Raw genomic sequence first — 19,732 nt, 5'->3', positions numbered from 1 at the left:
AGAATTTGGGTGTGTGGGGGAGAGAAAGGATCAAATTAGTAGAATTAGGTGTGATCAGAACAGAAGAAGGCCAATTTATGCAAGGAAGACGAATTATGACCAGCACAATGGATTGAGAGAAACGTGACTATAGTTTACAAGTTGATAAGGGGATTTAGAAAAAATAGAAATAGCATAATAGAGATGGGTGCTAAGACAGACGCGAGAAACGGAAGCGCATTTAGGATTAGGACCATTTGAACTCAGGGAGGCTTACTCGCAAGGAGACCAGGTGGTTGCATTCTACGTGTATGCTCACATCGAAGCAAGGCCCTTTCAGTGCAGCAGGGCTTACTTCTAGGTAAACGCGCATCTGCACGCACTTACTTGGGAGTAAACGCCATGGGAGGAGAAGCTGGCTGCATTTTGCGTCAGAAAGGCGCACCCAGCCTCCTCCTTCCAGTCTCCGCCTCGCTTCCTGGAAGCCAAGCCGAGTGGGCGTCCAGGATTGACGGACGGAAGGAGGGAGGGAGGCAGTCCCCGGCTCCGCTCCGTACTCCGCGCTCCGGGTTTTCCTTCCCGCCGCCGCCGCTCCGCGCTCGCTTCCAGCTCCGGCTCTTGCGCGCCGCCTCCCCTCTCCAGCTGTTTTACGCATCTGGCCAGCCGCGCCCTCCTCGCCTTCTCTCTCTCGCCCTCGCAGCAGCAGCAGCATCTGCGCGCCCGACGGCTCTCTGCCAGCTCCGAAGCTGCCATGTCCGGGGAAGAGGCGGCCGGGGGCGACGCGGGCGCCCCGCAAAGCGCCACCGCGGCGCCACCCGAGCAGCAACAAGAAGCCACTCCGGCCGCGCAGCCCGCCGAGGAGGGCAAGGCTGCGGGGGCCCCGTCGGAGGCGGCGGCGGCTGCCGCTGCTCCCGGGCGCCAGTACCGGGCGCTGGTGCTGAGCGGCTTCGGCGGCTACGAGAAAGTGAAGGTGCAGACGCGGCAGCTGCCGGCCGCCGAGCCCAGCCCGGCCGCGGGCCAAGTCAGCGTGGAGGTGCGGGCCTGCGGGCTCAACTTCGCGGATCTGCTGGCCCGACAGGGGCTGTACGACAGGATGCCGCCGCTGCCCTTCAGCCCGGGCATGGAGGCGGCCGGCACCGTCTTGGCCGTGGGCGAGGGCGTCTCCAGTCCCAAGGTGGGTGTCGCGGGGGGGGGAGAGCGTCTCCGGTTCGACGGCGGCTGGGCGCGGACTCGGCTTCCTTTCCCCCGCAGTGCAGGGAGCGGTGGGTGTGGCGGGGCAGGGGGAGCGGAGGAGGAGCAGCCCCCCCTGGAGGGCATCTAGATGCGTGGACGGGGCGGGGGGTACGTGGGCGCGCAGCCCCCCTCCTCCGTGGGGAAGCCGAAGGTTCGAGGGTGGCGCTGGAGAAGGTGCCTAACCTTAGAGAGCTAACGGGCGGGGCTGGGAGGAACGTGGCGAGGCGAAGGATCCTGCCCTGCAAGGGGTGGGAGGGGGGTCGAGAGATGGGCACGATCCCCTCCCGCCCCAGGGGTTCTACCTGTCTGGAAAGGGGGCGTGGAGCTGAGACAATGGAAGGGTGGGGTGGGGGGGCGTGGGAGGGGGCGCCCCTCTCCACCTTCAGCTGAAGTGGGCGCCCCAGGGAGAAGGGACTCAGGAGCCCCCCAACCAGACGGGGGAAAGACTGGGGGAGATGTGGGCAGGAAGACTGCCTAGGGCAGGGAGTGTCTACGTCTTGGCTGGCTTGGGGAGACGACCGAAATGCTTTCGTTTGGGGGGGGGGCTGGATCACGCCTCCCTCCCGCTTATGCAAGCGGCGCGGGGCTTTGTTCCTGATCTCATGCTTTGCCTCGGGCTTGTGGGGTGGGGTCATTCCTTCGCATCTGCCCTAGATGTCCAGAAATGCAATGTGGAAATGACACAGCCCCACCTTCTCCCCACAGCCTTGGGATTTGGGGGTGGCGCAGCAGCCACAGAGGGTGGTCCCAGCTGCTGTGCTGCACTCTGCACATGCCTGGAGCACAGCATACGCTCAGTCGGTTGGGAAGGAGGCTGGGGTTTGTCACGTTCTTCGGAGGGGGACAACCGCACCCTGGTGAATGGGGTTATGGACCCGCACACCCCACTGTGTGTTGTGCAGGGAGCTGCACGTCAGTGGGAAGAGATGCAGAGTTTCTTTTGGTGGCTGCTGTTTACAATCCCTTCCTTCTCCAGGGTCTCCACAGAGGGTTCTTCCGAGAGATTAAGTATTTATTTATTTTCTAAATAACAGTCGCTGCCACCACCCTGCGTCTGAGGGGTTAATTTATCCCACTCTGTCACCTCAGTTTTCCCCACAGCCACTATTTTGGCAGTAAGCTTTGTAACACTAATAAGGCTCATTCAAGAAATATAGCAATACAGTGGTACCTCGGGTTACATATGCTTCAGGTTACATACGCTTCGGGTTACAGACTCCGCTAACCCAGAAATAGTACCTTGGGTTAAGACCTTTGTTTCAGGATGAGAACAGAAATCACACCCAACAGCAGCAGGAGGCCCCATTAGCTAAAGTGGTGCTTCAGGTTAAGAACAGTTTCGGGTTAAGAACGGACCTCTGGAACGAATTAAGTACGTAACCAGAGGTACCACTGTACCTGTTTCTGCTTCTTTTCTGTGTGTTCGTATGGCACACAGTTATAAGGTGCGGTGTGTATTTTAAGTGTACCGGTTATCTCAACCAGTTCATTAATCATGTGACTTAAAAGCTTGAGGCTCTGAGTGCAACAGAGAAAATAAAGCAAATCTTAACTCATATGGGTTTTTGGGGGGCATGTAGGAGGGCGGAGGCCTTATCCGCAACTTCTGCTTCACCTCAAAGGCATTCCCGGAGACTTGAGGGAGAATTCAGGCGAACCCTGTTAATACTTTAAAAGAACCCTGGAGCTACGAAAAGGGGCCCTATGCACATTTTTTAATTAATTTTTGTTCCTATCCTGCTTCTGTGCTGCCACCACCCCGACCTCAAGGTGGCGTAAGTGGTTCTCCCCCACCCCAAAATCCCATTCAATCCACACCACAACCTTGGGATGTCCCAGGATTACCCAATGAGTTTCGTGGGTCTGTGGGGATTTGAACCCAGGTCTCCCAGGTCCTAGTCCAACACGCTAACCACTGCACCACGCAGGCATACATCCTGATGGACCTATGTGGAGCTCTGCACCCAAGGGAGAATTATAAGTGGCCCAGGGTCTCCCATTTCATGGAGGAGCCTGTTCTCCACCTTGCTGAGCATCCGTTGTTGTGGGGCGTGGCCTCTGGTTGTGACTTCACTCTCCCTCACCCTTGTCATGGCTGTTTATATGAACATCCCTTTGGTGTGCAGTGAGCAGTGGCTTACCTGCAAATTCCATTAGCTTCTGTAGCCAGACTCTCCACGGGCGTGGGCGTAATCATGAAAACATAGCAATTTCAAATATTTTCTGGTATCGATTGCTTTCAAGCTAGAGGCAAAGCACGTTGAAGCTTCCTTCAAGGTTTATTTTTGCAAGGATCAGGCAGGCCCGCTCTCCTTTGCACGCCATTGCTTGAGAAGAATAGGACTCCTTTGCAAATTCAGAGAGATTGCTGGATTGCCATGGATTTCTTGAATAAACTTGATGTGCAACCGTTTTCATCATTGCCACTTGATAAGTGGTAATTAAGACTCGGGTGTCTTCAGTCTGGTTCTTCAAATTACCTAATCTTGCGATGAAAAGCCATGCTGGTTTCTGCTTCCTGTCTTGAAAAGTACAGGGTTTGGTCCCTGGGTTTTCACTAAAAAAAGCCAGTTTTGAACCTGTTTTACTGGCTGCGTTCCAACAGAACCCCAGAAAAGAGGCCTTCAGTATTCTGTTGTTCTTTGAAGAGGCTAAGAAGAGGTCAGATGGGAAGGGCCATAGCGCAGAAGGTTTGGATGCAGAAGGTTCCTGGTTCAATCCCTTCCATCTGTAGGTCAGGCCAGGAGAGAGCTCTGCCTGAAGAGTCCTGGAGAGTTCTTGCCAGTCACTTTAGCAGCAACACTGAGCGACGGCCTCTGCAGACATCCTTTTTATGCTGCGTTCATAATGATTTTCCCTCGTGATGGTTATACACGATTCCACTCTCGATACTGTCTTCACCTGCGAAGGTTTTTCGGCAGACGTACTGCTTCATCTCCAGTCTTTTCATTTCCTGAAATGTGGTATCTTTTCATGCCGCAAGTGTGCTGTGTGCGTCCCGCAGTCATTGTGCTGTAGTGCAAAGCAATAATGCAATAACACATTGTGGGAAAAATAATAAAGTGGGAATATTAAAGTGGATGTGCAGACAGCCCAGTATAACTCCGCCACTGTTGCATTAATGACATGATGCAAAATACACCTGCAAAACAAACACCACACCCTAGGGCTCCCTTGAATATGGGCCAAGGGTCTAACTTCGGCATGAGGTATCTTCCTACGCAAGATGACCAACTCAGCACCACAATTCCAGAGGCAGTTGTGAATTTAGCATGGGATATGAGATTTCTATCATTCTGGTTCAGCAAGACCTGCATATATATATATAGATTTGTAAGGTATAATTCTTATAGCATTGGATATATGCCTCGAAAACCTCCAGTTTTGCAACCAGAGATTTCCGGAGGCAATTCCATGCAAGCCTTCATAAATTTGGCCCTATGTTCTGGTTTTATTCCAGTTGAAGAACTATGGCATACCCTGGCCTGGAATTTGAATAGTTGCAATAATATGTAGAAGTCCTAACCCATGGATTTCTAGGCAGGCTTTGTCCTTACTGAAAGGCCCCAAAGGTTCAAAATAAATTGGGCCAGAACATTGAAACACCAGTTGGACCAGTTAAGGCGGCCAACCTACTTGAAAGTCACCTTGGCAACCAAGTTCATTGGCTGGGCGCCTATCTTGCAAGCAGAGAGTTGGCTGGTTACTTCAAACTGATTATGGGTAATTCAGCCACCAACCTGCTTCCTTTTTTGCCCTCTGCGAGCCACCGCCCCTCAAGTTCCTTTGTTTGGTCAACTGTGTCTTTAGAGGCAGCCCTAGAAAGCATCTTTGGAGGAGACCAGGTGATCTAGCTACCTGGTGACAGTTCCACAGGCTGCATCTTTGGACCAGAAGAAGTGGCCAATGAACTTGGGGGGTCAAGAGAATGTCCTGCAGTCTCACTGTGCTGTGCCTCCTTCCCGGCCTGATCCAGCTAGCTTCACTTCTGACCCGTGATGATTCATAGAGTGGCTTATGGGATTGCTGAGTTAATGGGGAAGGACTACCTCACAGGCAAAGCGGAAGGTCCCTGGGACAACCCCCAGGATACACAGGTGGGTACTGGAGTGAATGGGTGTTGGGGAAGAGTAATCGTACACCTTGGAGTAGATTGTCCACCTTTGGTCCCCGTTATGTACTGAAGTTCTCACCCTGGGCCAGCAGGGGGATACTGTAGATAGTTTTCACTCAGGTCCACATATGCAAATAAGGAATTGAAAGTGACGTTCAGTGATTGGATAGTTACAGAAAGTTGTTACTGTTGCCTTGTAGTGGATCTCTATATAAGCAGGCTGGCTGAACCCTTCTGTTCTGTTCTGTTCTGTTCTGTGAATAAACAAGAGCTGTTTGAAGAATTGCTGTGTCGTCTGATATGTTCACCCACAACTTAACAGTCCCCATCCTGCACTTGGCTCCCAACTGTGGCTCCTAGAAGCTGTCAGCATGTGACGGGAGCCACATCCTGGGTTTCAAGCCCTGGGTGAGTTAGGGACTTCCCCTGCATGTGAAGACAGGCTCCGGAGGATTGAACGGCCGAGACCAATTGTGGGTCCAATGGTCAAGAAGGAGGTTTCTGCACCTGCCGTAGAGGGAAGTGAAGGGCAGGTGGGGCTCATCAACCTGTGAAGGTAGCCCATCTCTGAGAAGGAAAACCGATACAGTGGTACCTTGGTTTATGAACTCAATCCGTTCCGGAAGTCCGTTCTTAAACCAAGGCGTGCTTTTCCATAGCAGCAGGGGGCTCAATTTACAAATGGAACAGACTCAACAGGAAGTGAAACTTGTTCTTCTTCCAAGGCAAAGTTCACAAACCAAAACACCTACTTCCGGGTTTGCAGCGTTCTTAATCCAAGTTGTTCATAAACTAAGCTGTTCTTAAATCAAGTTAACAACTGTATACTGCCGGGTCAAAAAACTCTGGTGCCGCTCAGTTCAAGCCGTGTTCTGTGTGCATTGTGTCACTCGTGGAAGAGGTAGCAAATTAGGGGGAAAGTTTTTCTCAAGTACCCAAGGCTTCCAGAAGGGCTTTGAGTCTATCGGTTTTACTTGGGGGGGGGGGTTCCCCAACTGCCCCCTGCCCTGTGTCCAATTTCTGATGGGAGTTACCGTTGTTGCCAGGATCTCAGGCTCAGGATCTCAGGCACAGTTTGTTAGTCTAGTGCACTTTTCTGCTCCTGTAATGGGATGCAGATTCGATGTTCCAGCTGCCTAACAAGGCTTAGTGGGGGTGTTGTGGTTTTGTGTGTGTGTGTGCCAGAGATGGGCTGTTATGGGCACTGGGGAATCTTGCCGCTGCCATTCCCACAAGAGACAACAGCTGGCTTTTTTGCTACCTAAATGGGCCTCCTGCTGGGAAAACGCAGACAGGCAGCAGCTCCTAGACAACGTCCCCTGGTGTTCTCTAATTATTTCTGCCTCTTTACCTGTGAGTTGGGTGCAAGGGGAATACAGCATCTCCATTACCCTTAAGGAGGAGGAGCGGAAGATTCAGTGGGGGGGGGGTTGGGCACAGCTGTCTCTGCCCTGCCTGCTCCTTGCAAGACTTCTAAACCTTCAACTGCAAGTCTTAAAAAAGAGAGAGAGAAAAGAAATTATTTTCAGCGTTAGTAGAATTAAAATATATACACATAAAAGATCGCATGCAAATCATTATACAGTGGTACCTCGGGTTAAGAACTTAATTCGTTCCGGAGGTCCGTTCTTAACCTGAAACTGTTCTTAACCTGATGCACCACTTTAGCTAATGGGGCCTCCTGCTGCTGCCGCGCCGCCGGAGCACGATTTCTGTTCTCATCCTGAAGCAAAGTTCTTAACCTGAGGTACTATTTCTGGGTTAGCGGAGTCTGTAACCTGAAGCGTATGTAACCCGAGGTACCACTGTAATACAAACAATCCGGCACCAGCCCTTTCCTTACAAGTACAGTGGTACCTCAGGTTAAGTACTTAATTCGTTCTGGAGGTCCGTACTTAACCTGAAACTGTTCTTAACCTGAAGCGTATGTAACCTTAAGCGTATGTAACCCGAGGTACCACTGTAAGCAGCTGTAACAGAGAAGGAAGTGCCAAAGGGCTGATTGCCACTAGCTGCTGATTCTGTAGGTTCACCCTATCTGTATTCAAATAGAGTCATAAAACAGGAAGAATAAAATTGCGAGATAATGAAATAATCCTCCTAGGCCTTTACTGATCTCTGAGCCAGCTCATGTAGCCTCAAACCCTTACAAAGCAGAAAACAAATAAGGCACTGTAAGCAGTCATAGTTCACCCTTCCAGGGCTTGCATGGCCTCGCCTGATTCAGACGTTCCAGAGAAATAGTCCTGTGCTGGTGACACCTTGCCCCCAGATCTCTTAAGAGGTTGCTGCCGATGGGGACGAGTTAGTGTTCAGAGACACCCGACATCTCAACTGCCAGGGGGCTGGGAGATCATCACTCAGTGCTGTTCTCTGAAATTGATCCTGGAAGATAGGACTGGAACCTTCAATACCCAACTCATAGAACTGGTTCAATGGTATCAAAAGCCACTGAGAGATCAGGTAAAAGCCAAAGGGTCACATTCCCCTTGACTCCCCTCTCAGGGCGGCCAAGGTCGGATTCAGTCCCATATCCTTGCCTGAACCCCAATTGGAATAAGTCGAGATAATAGGCTTCATCCAAGCATATGTGCAACTGTTGCTGTGTAGGCCCTGGCATTTTGCTTTTGGTGCATGCCCTCAGGAGACAGGACATGTTCATCAGTCGCTTTCAGAATGGTCGAGAGTAAGTGTGGACCGCCAGGTTGGATTACCTGAGAACCTTGCGTAATCAAGGAAAGATCGACAGTTTCCTTTCCCCTTGAGTTAGAGGCCTTGCCGCGTTTTTATGTGTGTTCTTTCTTGACATTGCCTGTAGTTTCAGCTTCTGTTTCAAACTAGGTAGGTAGCCGTGTTGGTCTGCCGTAGTCAAAACAAAACAAAACAAATTTATTTTTTTAATCCTTCCAGTAGTACCTTAGAGACCAACTAAGTTAGTTATTGGTATGAGCTTTCGTGTGCATGCACACTTCTTTAGATACACTGAAATAGAAGTCACCAGACCCTTATATATATTGAGAGGGTGGAGAGGGGTATTTTCTCAGAAGGGTTGTGGGAATGGGTGATTGGTTGATAGGTGTGGTAAACCTGTTGACGACTCTTAACGACTGCAATTGGTCTTACAGGAAAAAGCAAGGGGTGAGATGGCTAAAAATAGCTTTATCATGCATAATGAGATAAGAATCCAATGTCTCTATTCAGACCAGGTCTCTCTATGGTTCTAAGTTTGGTAATACGTTGCAATTCAGCAACTTCCCTTTCCAGTCTATTTCTGAAATTCTTTTGTAATAAGACAGCTACTTTGAGATCTTGTGATGTCAGGAATCACAAGACGGAGAAACCAGTAGGAGAACACTTCAATCTCCCAGGACGTTCTATACAAGATTAATAAAAAGAAAGAAAGAAAAAGAAATGGTATGGGCGCTAAAATAAGGTTACCAAATTTGTTTCAATGAATCCGGGGACACACTTCAAATTCGACGGATTTTGTATGGGGACCGATTTGTAAATCCGGGGACTGTCCCTGGGAAATGGGGACGTCTGGTAAAACCAATGGCAAAAAACCCCCACAAGCGACGAAAGCTTAAAAACACATGGATACAAATAAAGTCCGGATCTTGCAAATCCTGCCTCACTCAAAGAGGCCAGGCTGATGAGTTGGTTCTTGGACAGTAGCCCTGTAACTGATACCTGTCAACTTGGGGATGGCTCCGTCTGTGGTCATGGAGTGCATCCAGTCTGTGTTGATTTTGGCACTGCTCTGTGGATGAGGAATGTAATATCCATCACAATGGCTTCTTGTCCTTTGGGATTGTCATCATGCACCTATTTTATGCTGCTCCTCCCCTGAATATCTTGTTTATTCGAGCAGTGATCTTCCTTCCTGGCTGCAGCAAGAGAAGTCCCTTTATAGCATGTGGCAGCTGCTAGCCATCTTTCCCACCTCTAAACCCGCCCTCTTCCCTTGGCTATTTTAAATTAATTACTAATACACAAGGCAATAGCTGGACCTGAGGAAGAGCAGGGAATTAGGTCAATGCATTCCAGCTAATGCCAGAAGAAGTGCGTGCTACGTATTACATTTCAATAATAGTAATAGTAATAATAATAATAATAATAATTTATTATTTATACCCCCCCCCACCTGGCTGAGTTTCCCCAGCCACTCTGGGCTGCTCCCAATTGAGTGATAAAAACAATACAGCATTAAATAAAATAAGCATAAATTAAATTAAGCATAAAGCCATGAGGTAATACTTGATAACCTCCTTTGGGGCGGCCATTTTTGTTTTTCTGCATTTTATTAGAGACGCAGCTTTGGCAGACGCCGTCCTCGAATTCTCTTAGAAAGAACTTTCGCTCAGAAAGGCCGTCGTGATTTCTTACGTGAAGCACGTCTTCCTGATTTCTGACTTTGGTTATTGGAAAACTGTAGAGATGAGGTCATTGTCACCAAGAGAAACTTGGCTGAGCGGGTCTAGGGCCCTGGCTGAAGCAGGCGTTCCTTCTAACGTACAAGGAGAGGGTGCCCTGGAGGCCGTTGCAGTCGTCCTTACGGTTTGCGCTGAGATGTTCTAGCTAGGTTGGAAGCTGGCCCAAGTGGTCTGTCATTGAACCATGACTGCTCTAATGACTCCATGGCTCCATTGGAGGCACGTTCAGGCATCCTGCTTGCATGTAGAATCTCTTTTTTAAAAAATACATTTTTATTGATTTTGAGATACAAATTATAAAACATACCACATTCTTTTTGGACTTCCATCAGCACCTCCGATGATCTTCCGTCTTAATCACTTTTTATGCATTACTTAATTTTATATTGTCTTTACCTCTCTTAACCTATCATCTCCCCTTCTCCAATTTTACGATATTCCTAACAACACTCCTCGCAGAACTTCTTGCAAACCTACAAACGTCGTTTGTTCATCACAACTACTTTTCATATAGATCATAAATTTACTCCAGTCTTTGGTAAATCTCTGGTCCCGTCAGTTTCGGATCCTTCCTGTTAATTTTATCTAATTCTGCATAGTCCATCAACTTCATTCTACTTGCATGTAGAATCTCAGTGGTGTCCAAACTTTTTTCAAAGAGGGCCAGATTTGATGAAATGAAGGGCCGACCAAAGTCTTTGAGCTTTTTTTAGGACTGAAGTTGTTAAGGTGGATTTTTAGGATTTTACCCCAGGAAATAAACTGCCACAGGGGCTGGATTCAACTGACTGGTGGACTTTGGACTTTGGACATGCCTGATGTTGATCCTACAATAAGTTCAGTCCCTGCCTCACTATTCCCTTTGAGTAGTTGGAGAGTGAAGTATGAAGCGGGCTATCTCTTCTCCCCGTGCGTATTTCTGGCATGAGACAGAACCCTGCAAAACTGGGAGCGGCCACAGTTTAGTGGTAGAGAATTTGCAGAAGGTTCAAGATAGAGCAGCTGGGAATGTCCTCTGTGTGAAACCCTGGAGAGCCGCCATTGTTTCCCAATCTTGGGTCTCCAGCTGTTGTTGGACTACAACTCCCATCATCCCTTGCGAGCAGTGGTCAAGGATTGTGGGAACCGAAAACAACTGGAGACCCAAGACTGGGAAACACTGGGCTAGACAGTAGTGAGCTTGATGGACCGGTGGTCTGATTCTGCCTGCAGGAGCTTCCTGCATCCCTTAATTGGGATCCTAAATTGTGAGGAGAAGGGAAACCTTCTGCTTTTACCTTCCAAGTTCTGGAGGACCTGAGAGATAGTGATGTGGAGGGAGTGAATTATTCCTAATTTTTTTATTAAATTAACATGCTGCCCTTCATCCCTAGATCTCCAAGCGGTTCACAAAACCTAACAATACATCCAGGATTTGTGGGTGACCTTTGAGGCTTTTCCAAATAGTTCTCTTCTTACCAAAGTTGCCTCTTTGAAGCTCTTTAAGCACTTGTTTGATGCTGAATATGAAATCCTGTTAACTGTTTGTCTTGGACCAGTATGTAAAAAAACAGTTCATTAGGGTTCCCCCCCACCCCCTACAAAGTTTATCCTCTTTCACGCTGGTAACTTGGAGGCAAAGTGGAACGTGTGTCTAGAGGTAGTTTTCAAAGGCGGCTTGTATTTTTAATCAGTAAATGGGGGCTGGGGAGGAAACCACACACAGTTATGGAAGTAGCCGCTGCAACATTCTGTGCGCAGTGATGCTCTGTGTGTGGCTGCTTCAGAAGTCACACTGTTCCTGCAAACAGGCTGCTTTTGAGCGGCCCATTGCAGAGGCCGATGAGCTGCCGAAATGTCTGCATCAGCTTTGTTGCAGCAGTTGAAAGCATGTGTTGTTTGCTGATGCTTCGTTGCCTATCAAAATCTGCAAGACAACCTTCCAGAACTGGCTGGGGCTGATGGGAGCTGTAGTTCTGGACTGTGCTGCTATAGGCTGCTATAAGGGAAGTTACCGTATTTTTCGCTCTATAAGACACACCAGACCACAAGACGCACCTAGTTTTTGGAGGAGGAAAACAAGAAAAAAAATATTCTGAATCTCAGAAGCCAGAACAGCAAGAGAGATCGCTGCACAGTGAAAGCAGCAATCCCTCTTGCTGTTCTGGCTTCTGGAATAGCTGCGCAGCCTGCATTCGCTCCATAAGACGCACACACATTTCCCCTTACTTTTTAGGAGGGGAAAAGTGAGTCTTATAGAGCAAAAAATACGGTATACAGTAGTACCTCCACTTATTTAACCTTCTGATTACGTAAACTTTGGGATACGTAAGCGGCAAACCCGGAAATATTTTACCGGGTTTTGCAGCATGTTCCTCTGGTTGCGAAAACCTCGGGATCCGGCTGGACCTCCAGAATGGATCCCGTCCGCAACTGGAAGTACCTCTGTACACCTTTAGGCGCCAGGCAAAATGTTCCTATAAAACCAGGCCTTTGGCTGAGTTACATGCAATGCCCTTTTAAAATGTGTTGCCAGGGGCGCGCGTGTTATTGGGTTGTTTTTTGGTTTATTATGTATTTTGTGTTTTTATATTGTGATTTTATGTTGTAAACACCCAGAAAGCTGCGGGTATAGGGCGGTACACATTTTTTAATAATATTAATAATAGTAGTTGTTGTTGTTGTTATTGGAAGCCTGAACAAGCAGACGCGCTTTGTGCATTTTCTCCAAACAGGGAAGTTGGAATTGACCTCCCTTGGCCTTCGCATTCTTTAACTAGAAACATAACCAAGCAAACCCACCCAGAGTTGACGTTGCAAACGCACTGTCTCTTTCTTGAACGCATTAATAACCCTGCGGTGCCTTTCATCTTTCCTCCCTGAATGTGCAATGTGTGCTGGTTCGCATATTTCAAAAGGAGCGTGCAGACTGTGTCCCATCTGGCGGTAGTTTTACGAGGATTTTAATTATTGATTGTAAGGTGCTTGCGCGTGAGAAGCGACCATGTGTAAGAACACCCTGGCACTTTCCTTAAAAAAAGAAGAAGAAGAGCTGTTTTGGGGGAGGGGGTATCTAGAATGGAAATGCAGCATGGGTGTGTGTGTGTATGGACAACAACAACAACAGTTTATTATTATTTATACGCCACCCATCTGGCTGGGTTTCCCCAGCCACTCCGGGCTGCTTCCAACAAAAGTTTTTAAATACATTAAAACATCAGTCATTAAAAACTTCCCTAAACGGGGCTGCCTTCAGATGTCTTCTAAACGTCAGATAGTTGTTTATTTCCTTGACATCTGGTGGGAGGGCGTTCCACAGGGCAGGCGCCACTACCGAGAAGGCCCTCTGCCTGGTTCCCTGTAACCTCACTTCTCGCAATGAGGGAACTGCCAGAAGGCCCTCAGAGCTGGACCTCAGTGTCGGGGCAGAACGATGGGGGTGGAAACGCTCCTTCAGGTTTACCTTCAGGTATGCATGCAGACTTAACCCTGTCCTCACTGCTGTGACCGTCCCTCAAAGGAGCCACTTTCCTCGGTTCCCAAATTTGCATGTTTGCAAGGGCAAGGATTAATACACACAGCACACGTGTTGCTTCTCTGTTGGGAAGGTCTCTAAGCTCTGTGACAGAGCATCAAATCCTGGCATCGCCAGGTGGGGTTGGGGAGCTCTGCCAGAAACCCTGGAAAGCTGCTGCCAACATAGGCATAGCCAGGGGAGGGAGGGAAGGGCAGCTCCCCCCCCCAATAAATACAAATCAGTAAAAATACATAGAGGTTCTGCCCCCCCCAGAAAAATCCTGGCTATGCCCATGACTGCCAATGTTATTACTTTTTTAAAAATAAGTTTTATTAGGATTTATAGAGAAAAATACAAAACTTAATATCAAATACCTTTTCCCTTTTTTATCCAAATTAAGACTTTGATCTAAATACATTAAAAAACATAAAGGGGAAAAAGGGGGGGGGAGAAAGGAGTAGAAAAAGAAAGAAAAAAGAGCAGAAAAGAGGTTAAATGAGAATGATAGAAAAACAAAATTCAGAAAGTAAAGAACTTCCGGTTGTCTGTCTGCTATATATAAACAATATTTACTCTGCCCACTCCAATATAACACGCAACAAAGCCACTTTCTATAATCAGTTGTCCTCAAATCCAAATATTATTTCTTTTTCACACAAAAAGTCCACGAGAGGTTTCCAGTCTTTTGCAAATGTCAATGACTTTTCTCTGATCAAATGTCGATCTCCTCGTTTCACCTAAGTCCATTAGTTTTAACAGCCATTCTTCCATTGTTGGTAACAATGGGTTCTTTCCGTCTTGTGCATATAAAAGTATCACAGGGGTAATCATATATTGTAACAAAGTTCCAATGTCCTTTTCTAACTTTAAAGGAAGAGTTCTGGCTTCAGTTTAAAAAAAAAAAACAGTCTTCAAAATTCTCCATGTAAATGTACGTATTTGTATCCATTATTGTAACTTAAACATGTGGTAGGGAGAAGAGGCCCTCATGCAACTCAGATTTGCCGTACAGTGGTGCCTCGCAAGACGAAATTAATTCGTTCCGCAAGTTTTTTCTTCTTGCGAGTTTTTCGTCTTGCGAAGCACGGTTTCCCATAGGAATGCATTGAAAATCAATTAATGCGTTCCTCTGGAGACCGCCTTCAGACCAGGTCTGGGGACAGCGGGGAAGACGCGCTGCGCTTCCCCGCTGTCCCCGGAGATTGCGGGGCTGGCGGTGGGGAGAAGGGCTCTTCTCCCCACCGCCAGCCTTCAGAAGAGGTCCGGGGACAGAGAGGAAGCGCAGCGCGCCTCCCCACTGTCCCCAGAGCTTGCGGGGCAGGCAGCGGGGAGAAGCGCTCTTCTCCCCGCCGCCTGCCTGCACAGAACCAGGTCTGGGAACAGAGGGGAAGGCGCACAGCGCTTCTCCTCTGTTCCCGGGGCTTGCGGTTGGAGGAGGGTTTTTCCTCCCCACCGCCAACATTCAGAACAGCATGCAGTTCTGAATGTTGGCGGTGGGGAGGAAAACCCTCCTCCCACCGCAAGCCTTCAGGACAGGTCCGGGAACAGAGGAGAAGTGCTGCGCGCCTTCCCCTCTGTTCCCGGAGATTTCCCTATGGGCTTTCGTCTTGCGAAGCAAGCCCATAGGGAAATTCGTCTTGCGAAGCCGCTAAAAATCGGAAAACCCTTTCGTCTTGCGGGTTTTTCGTTTAGCGAGGCATTCGTCTTGCGGGGCACCACTGTAACTTGATCCGGCAGAATCCTGGGTCTTCCCAATTCAGGTTGAAACAAAATAAAAACATTTCTTCCAGTAGCACCTTAGAGACCAACTAAGTTTGTTATTGGTGCCATAGGAAATAACAAACTTAGTTGGTCTCTAAGGTGCGACTGAAAGGATTTTTTTTTATTTTGTTTCGACTATGGCATATCAACACAGCTACCTACCTGTAACCCAATTCAGGTTGTTATCCAGGATGAGGCTGGATCTGTTGCACAGCCCTCCTGACTTGTTGTTAGGAAGCTTCCTGTGTTTCCCCCTCCAAAGCTGCTTTTCTTTTCTTTTAAATAAGGAGGGGGGAGATGCCACTTGCATGTGGCTGCCTCTAATCCGTATTTCTGCCTTGAATTTAAGAAGGCAGCATGACCAGTGTTTTTTGGAAGAACGGGTGCCTTTTTCAGATTACTCAAAGAAGTATTGCAGTATGGTGAGCTCGCGAGCTGGGTTTGAGCTATGAGCGACGGAAGTAATTAGACTATAATGTCGTGATTGTGATTTAACAGATGGGAGAAACAACAACTCCGTGGAAAATGGGGACGGGGGGGGGGAGTCCACAAAAATGAGAGAAGAGACAGAATTGTGTTTTGATTATGTTTAAAATGCTGAAACTTAATAAAATATAATTGAAAGAAAAAGAAAGGGGAGGCAGTAGCGTGTTCGATGCGTACATAGGATTTGTTTGTTTACCACAGGCTTCCTCAACCTCGGCCCTCCAGATGTTTTGAGACTACAATTCCCATCACCCCTGACCACTGGTCCTGCTAGCTAGGGATCATGGGAGTTGTAGTCCCAAAACATCTGGAGGGCCAAGGTTGAGGAAGCCAGGTTTACCACATGTGCAGTCAATGTACACAGTAAGGGGCCTAGTTCACTTGTGGCTGCATACTTTCATAGCTCTTGCATCCCTTTTTCCCCATCCCTGTTTCCCAATATCTGCTTCTCATGGACATTATACGGCTTTGGGAACAGGGCAAAACCAGTATATTCAGCATCAGCAGCCAAAGACTGGGTTGGTAACTTTCAACGAACACGTCCGATTCAGCTGCAAGGCTTGTTACAACCAGTCGTCTTCCAGAGTAGATAAAAACATTTGTCCTTGTGTAATATCACTCAGGAACTCATCCAGTGTTTGGGTAAAGCTTGCCGGCAGTTGCATAAGGCAACAGCCAGCTTCTCCACCCACCTGCGCATGGGGGCCTTGTAGTTTTGCACTAAGGTCCTGGAATAAGGAATGTGAACGAAGCATGCTAATTTTGTTAGCAGTATGTGAGTGCGCTAAGGGGAGGGGGCTGGCTATTAGCTCTGCTCCGACAGCGAAAGGTGAAGTTCTCTGTCTTGTGAACCAGCCGCCACATTTCAGCAGGAGGCAACTAAATTGCACACCGGGATTAGATAACGCACATTTGCATTTTTAGCATTTGCATGCATCTTGTCTTCAGCAACTGTGGGAACACCTGGGAAGGCAGAAGGCAGACACAAAGAGTTTCATTACTAAAAGCCTGTGAGGAATAGGTCTCTTGTACCCTACAGTAATATAGAATCACGGGAATTTTAGTGGCACGAAATTGGAAAAATACTAAAACACCTAATATAGCAGAATGGCAAACATTAATGGTAGAATACTTGCAGCTAGCAAAAAGTGACAGGAAGAGTTAGAGGCCAAACAAAACAAAAAGTCCACAAGGAATGGAGAATATTTAAAGAATAGTTGAAGAACCATGGCATAAAGGGTAATTCTCCTGGCTGACTTAGACTGAGCCTTGTAGTATATAAAGGTAATTGACAATTTACATAGAAATAAGATAAAAAATAGAAGAAATAAGTAACTGTGTGGTAAAAGTGTATTTAACAGATAACGTACAATGAGAATGTTTGGAAGTCTTTTTAAAACCTCAACTACTTTTTCTTCTTTATTTTTATTTTTATTTTTTATTTTTTCATAAATTGTAGTGTCACGTGTATTGTGAGATATACAAAGTATCTTTGCTTCAGTTGTTACCATTTTCTTTTTTGTTACAAACCAAAACAGAGAGTGTTGTATAAATGTATATTTTTGAAAAAATAAAACAAAAAGTACTATAGAATCATGGAAGGGTCTACTAATCCAACTCCCTTTAGTGCAGGAATGTTTTGCCCAATGTACTTGGTGTGACGTCCGTGATGGCAACGTGACTTGCCATTGCTTTACTTTTAGTCAGCTTTCAGAAGAGGGCAACCCATTTGTATCTACTCAGAAGTTCTACAACGAGACTTGCTCCTTACTAAACCAACATTAAGAGAGTCCTGTGACATCTTTAACAGGCACCCCCAAACTCGGCCCTCCAGCTGTTTTGGGACTACAATTCCCATCATCCCTGACCACTGGTTCTGTTAACTCGGGGTGATGGGTATTGTAGTCTCAAACCAGCTGGAGGGCCGAGTTTGGGGATGCCTGGGTGAACACATTGATTGTGGCATAAGCTTTCCAGCAGGGCCGCCCCATCCATGAGGCGAGTTGAGGCGATCGCCTCTGGCAGCAGCATCCACCAGGGCAGCCGATCTTTGTGGGGCTACCTTTGAAGGTGACCCGGAAACTACAACTAATCCAGAATGCGGCAGCTAGACTGGTGACTGGGAGCGGCCGCCGAGACCACATAACACCGGTCTTGAAAGACCTACATTGGCTCCCAGTACGTTTCCGAGCACAATTCAAAGTGTTGGTGCTGACCTTTAAAGCCCTAAATGGCCTCGGACCTGTATACCTGAAGGAGCATCTCCACCCCCATCGTTCAGCCCAGACACGGAGGTCCAGCACCGAGGGCCTTCTAGCAGTTCCCTCACTGTGAGAAGTGAGGGTACAGGGAACCTGGCAGAGGGCCTTCTCGGTAGTGGCACCCGCCCTGTGGAACGCCCTTCCAGCAGATGTCAAAGCGATAAACAACTACCAGACTTTTAGAAGACATTTGAAGGCAGCCCTGTTTAGGGAAGCTTTTAATGTTTGAAGCACTATTGTATTTTAATATTTTGTTAGAAGCCGCCCAGAGGGGAAACCCAGCCAGATGGGTGGGGTATAAATATATTATTATTATTATTATTATTATTAATTTTCTCATTTGTTCCTGGTGTAGATCTTCCCTCCCTGTTTCTTCTCTGGCAGGGAGGGGGGGTGCCATCTTGATATTCACCTCAGGTTCCCAAATGTCTTGGGCCAGTTCTGCTTTCAAGGACCTCAGTCCACTTCTTCAGGCGCATGAAATCTTCCCCTCAGTTCCAGGCGTGTAATGTGGGCATGTGCTGTCGGTGATGGAAACGAGCGCAGCGGGAATGAAACGCAGGAGAGCACAGACTGCTTATTCATGGTGTGTTCGGATTGGATTTCTTTTTTGTTTATATAAAGATTAATTTATTTGGTTTTTCAAATTAAAATTTCACAGAGATATATCAGGCATAAATCATAGAAACAAGATTCCAAGGAATCTCCTGGACTTGGTAGGTCCTATTATTAATCATTTTCTCCTGCATCTTTTATGATGATCCAAATCTTTTACATCTCCATTGTATCCAGAATTCAACCTTGAACTACAAGTGATATTCTAATCCTTCTAACGATTTTAACCATTGACAATGCTCTTTAAGATAAGTCATAAATTTCCCCCATTCCTTATTAAAATGTTGGTCTTCCTGAGTTCTGACTCTTCTGGTCATTTTTGCCATTTTGGCATAGTCCATCAACTTCTATCTGCCATTCTTCTCTGGTAGGAACTTTATCTTCTGTCCATCTCTGGGCCAGTAACATCCGTGCATTCGTGGTCACATAAGGATTGGATTTCTTGTTGTTGTTGTTTAGTCATTTAGTCGTGTCCGACTCTTCGTGACCCCATGGACCAGAGCACGCCAGGCACTCCTGTCTTCCACAGCCTCCCGCAGTTTGGTCAGACTCATGTTTGTAGCTTCGAGAACACTGTCCAACCATCTCGTCCTCCGTCGTCCCCTTCTCCTTGTGCCCTCCATCTTTCCCAACATCAGGGTCTTTCCCAGGGAGTCTTCTCTTCTCATGAGGTGGCCAAAGTATTGGAGCCTCAGCTTCAGGATCTGTCCTTCCAGTGAGCACTCAGGGCTGATTTCCTTCAGAATGGATCGGTTTGATCTTCTTGCAGTCCATGGGACTCTCCAGAGTCTCCTCCAGCACCATAATTCAAAAGCATCAATTCTTCGGCGATCAGCCTTCTTTATGGTCCAGCTCTCACTTCCATACATCACTACTGGGAAAACCATAGCTGTAACTATACGGACCTTTTTTGGCAAGGTGATGTCTCTACTTTTTAAGATGCTGTCTAGGTTTGTCATTGCTTTTCTCCCAAGAAGCAGGCATCTTTTAATTTCGTGACTGCTGTCACCATCTGCAGTGATCATGGAGCCCAAGAAAGTAAAATCTCTCACTGCCTCCATTTCTTACTTGGTCAGAATTGTTTGCCTTCTCTATGGCCCTTTGAGATTTGAGCAGCTCTGTCCAAATGGGCATTGCGAGTTGAGTATGTGTCTGGGGAACTTGCCTTCCAGTATATATCTGTGGTTGCGATGCGGTTTGAACCTGGCTGTCCCGAGATTGAACTGCCTCACTGCGCTGGGTTTGTCTTGTCCTGTGTTGCTGTGGAAACCAACTTTGATCCTTCTGCTACTTTGGGCCAAGAGGCTTCATCTGTTTGGCTTTCCACACGCATGCAAAGTATTTATGACTGCTG

At 47.5% G+C, this 19,732-nt stretch overlaps 1 protein-coding gene across 1 annotated transcript in view; it reads left to right on the top strand.

The window, feature by feature from the left end:
• The first annotated feature begins 681 nt into the window (after nt 1-681).
• The window catches only part of VAT1 (vesicle amine transport 1), a 36,930-nt gene continuing 17,879 nt past the window's right edge, over nt 682-19,732 (top strand). The window contains exon 1 of the mRNA XM_053361934.1: nt 682-1,153. Within this exon, the coding sequence (XP_053217909.1) occupies nt 731-1,153 (423 nt within the window). The 5' untranslated portion in view covers nt 682-730. The remainder of the gene's footprint in view (nt 1,154-19,732) is intronic.

Source organism: Podarcis raffonei, chromosome 13, assembly GCF_027172205.1.
Source record: "Podarcis raffonei isolate rPodRaf1 chromosome 13, rPodRaf1.pri, whole genome shotgun sequence".
NCBI lineage: Eukaryota > Metazoa > Chordata > Lepidosauria > Squamata > Lacertidae > Podarcis > Podarcis raffonei.
Note: the sequence above shows the minus strand (reverse complement) of the source record. Positions and strands in the feature narration are given on the sequence as shown.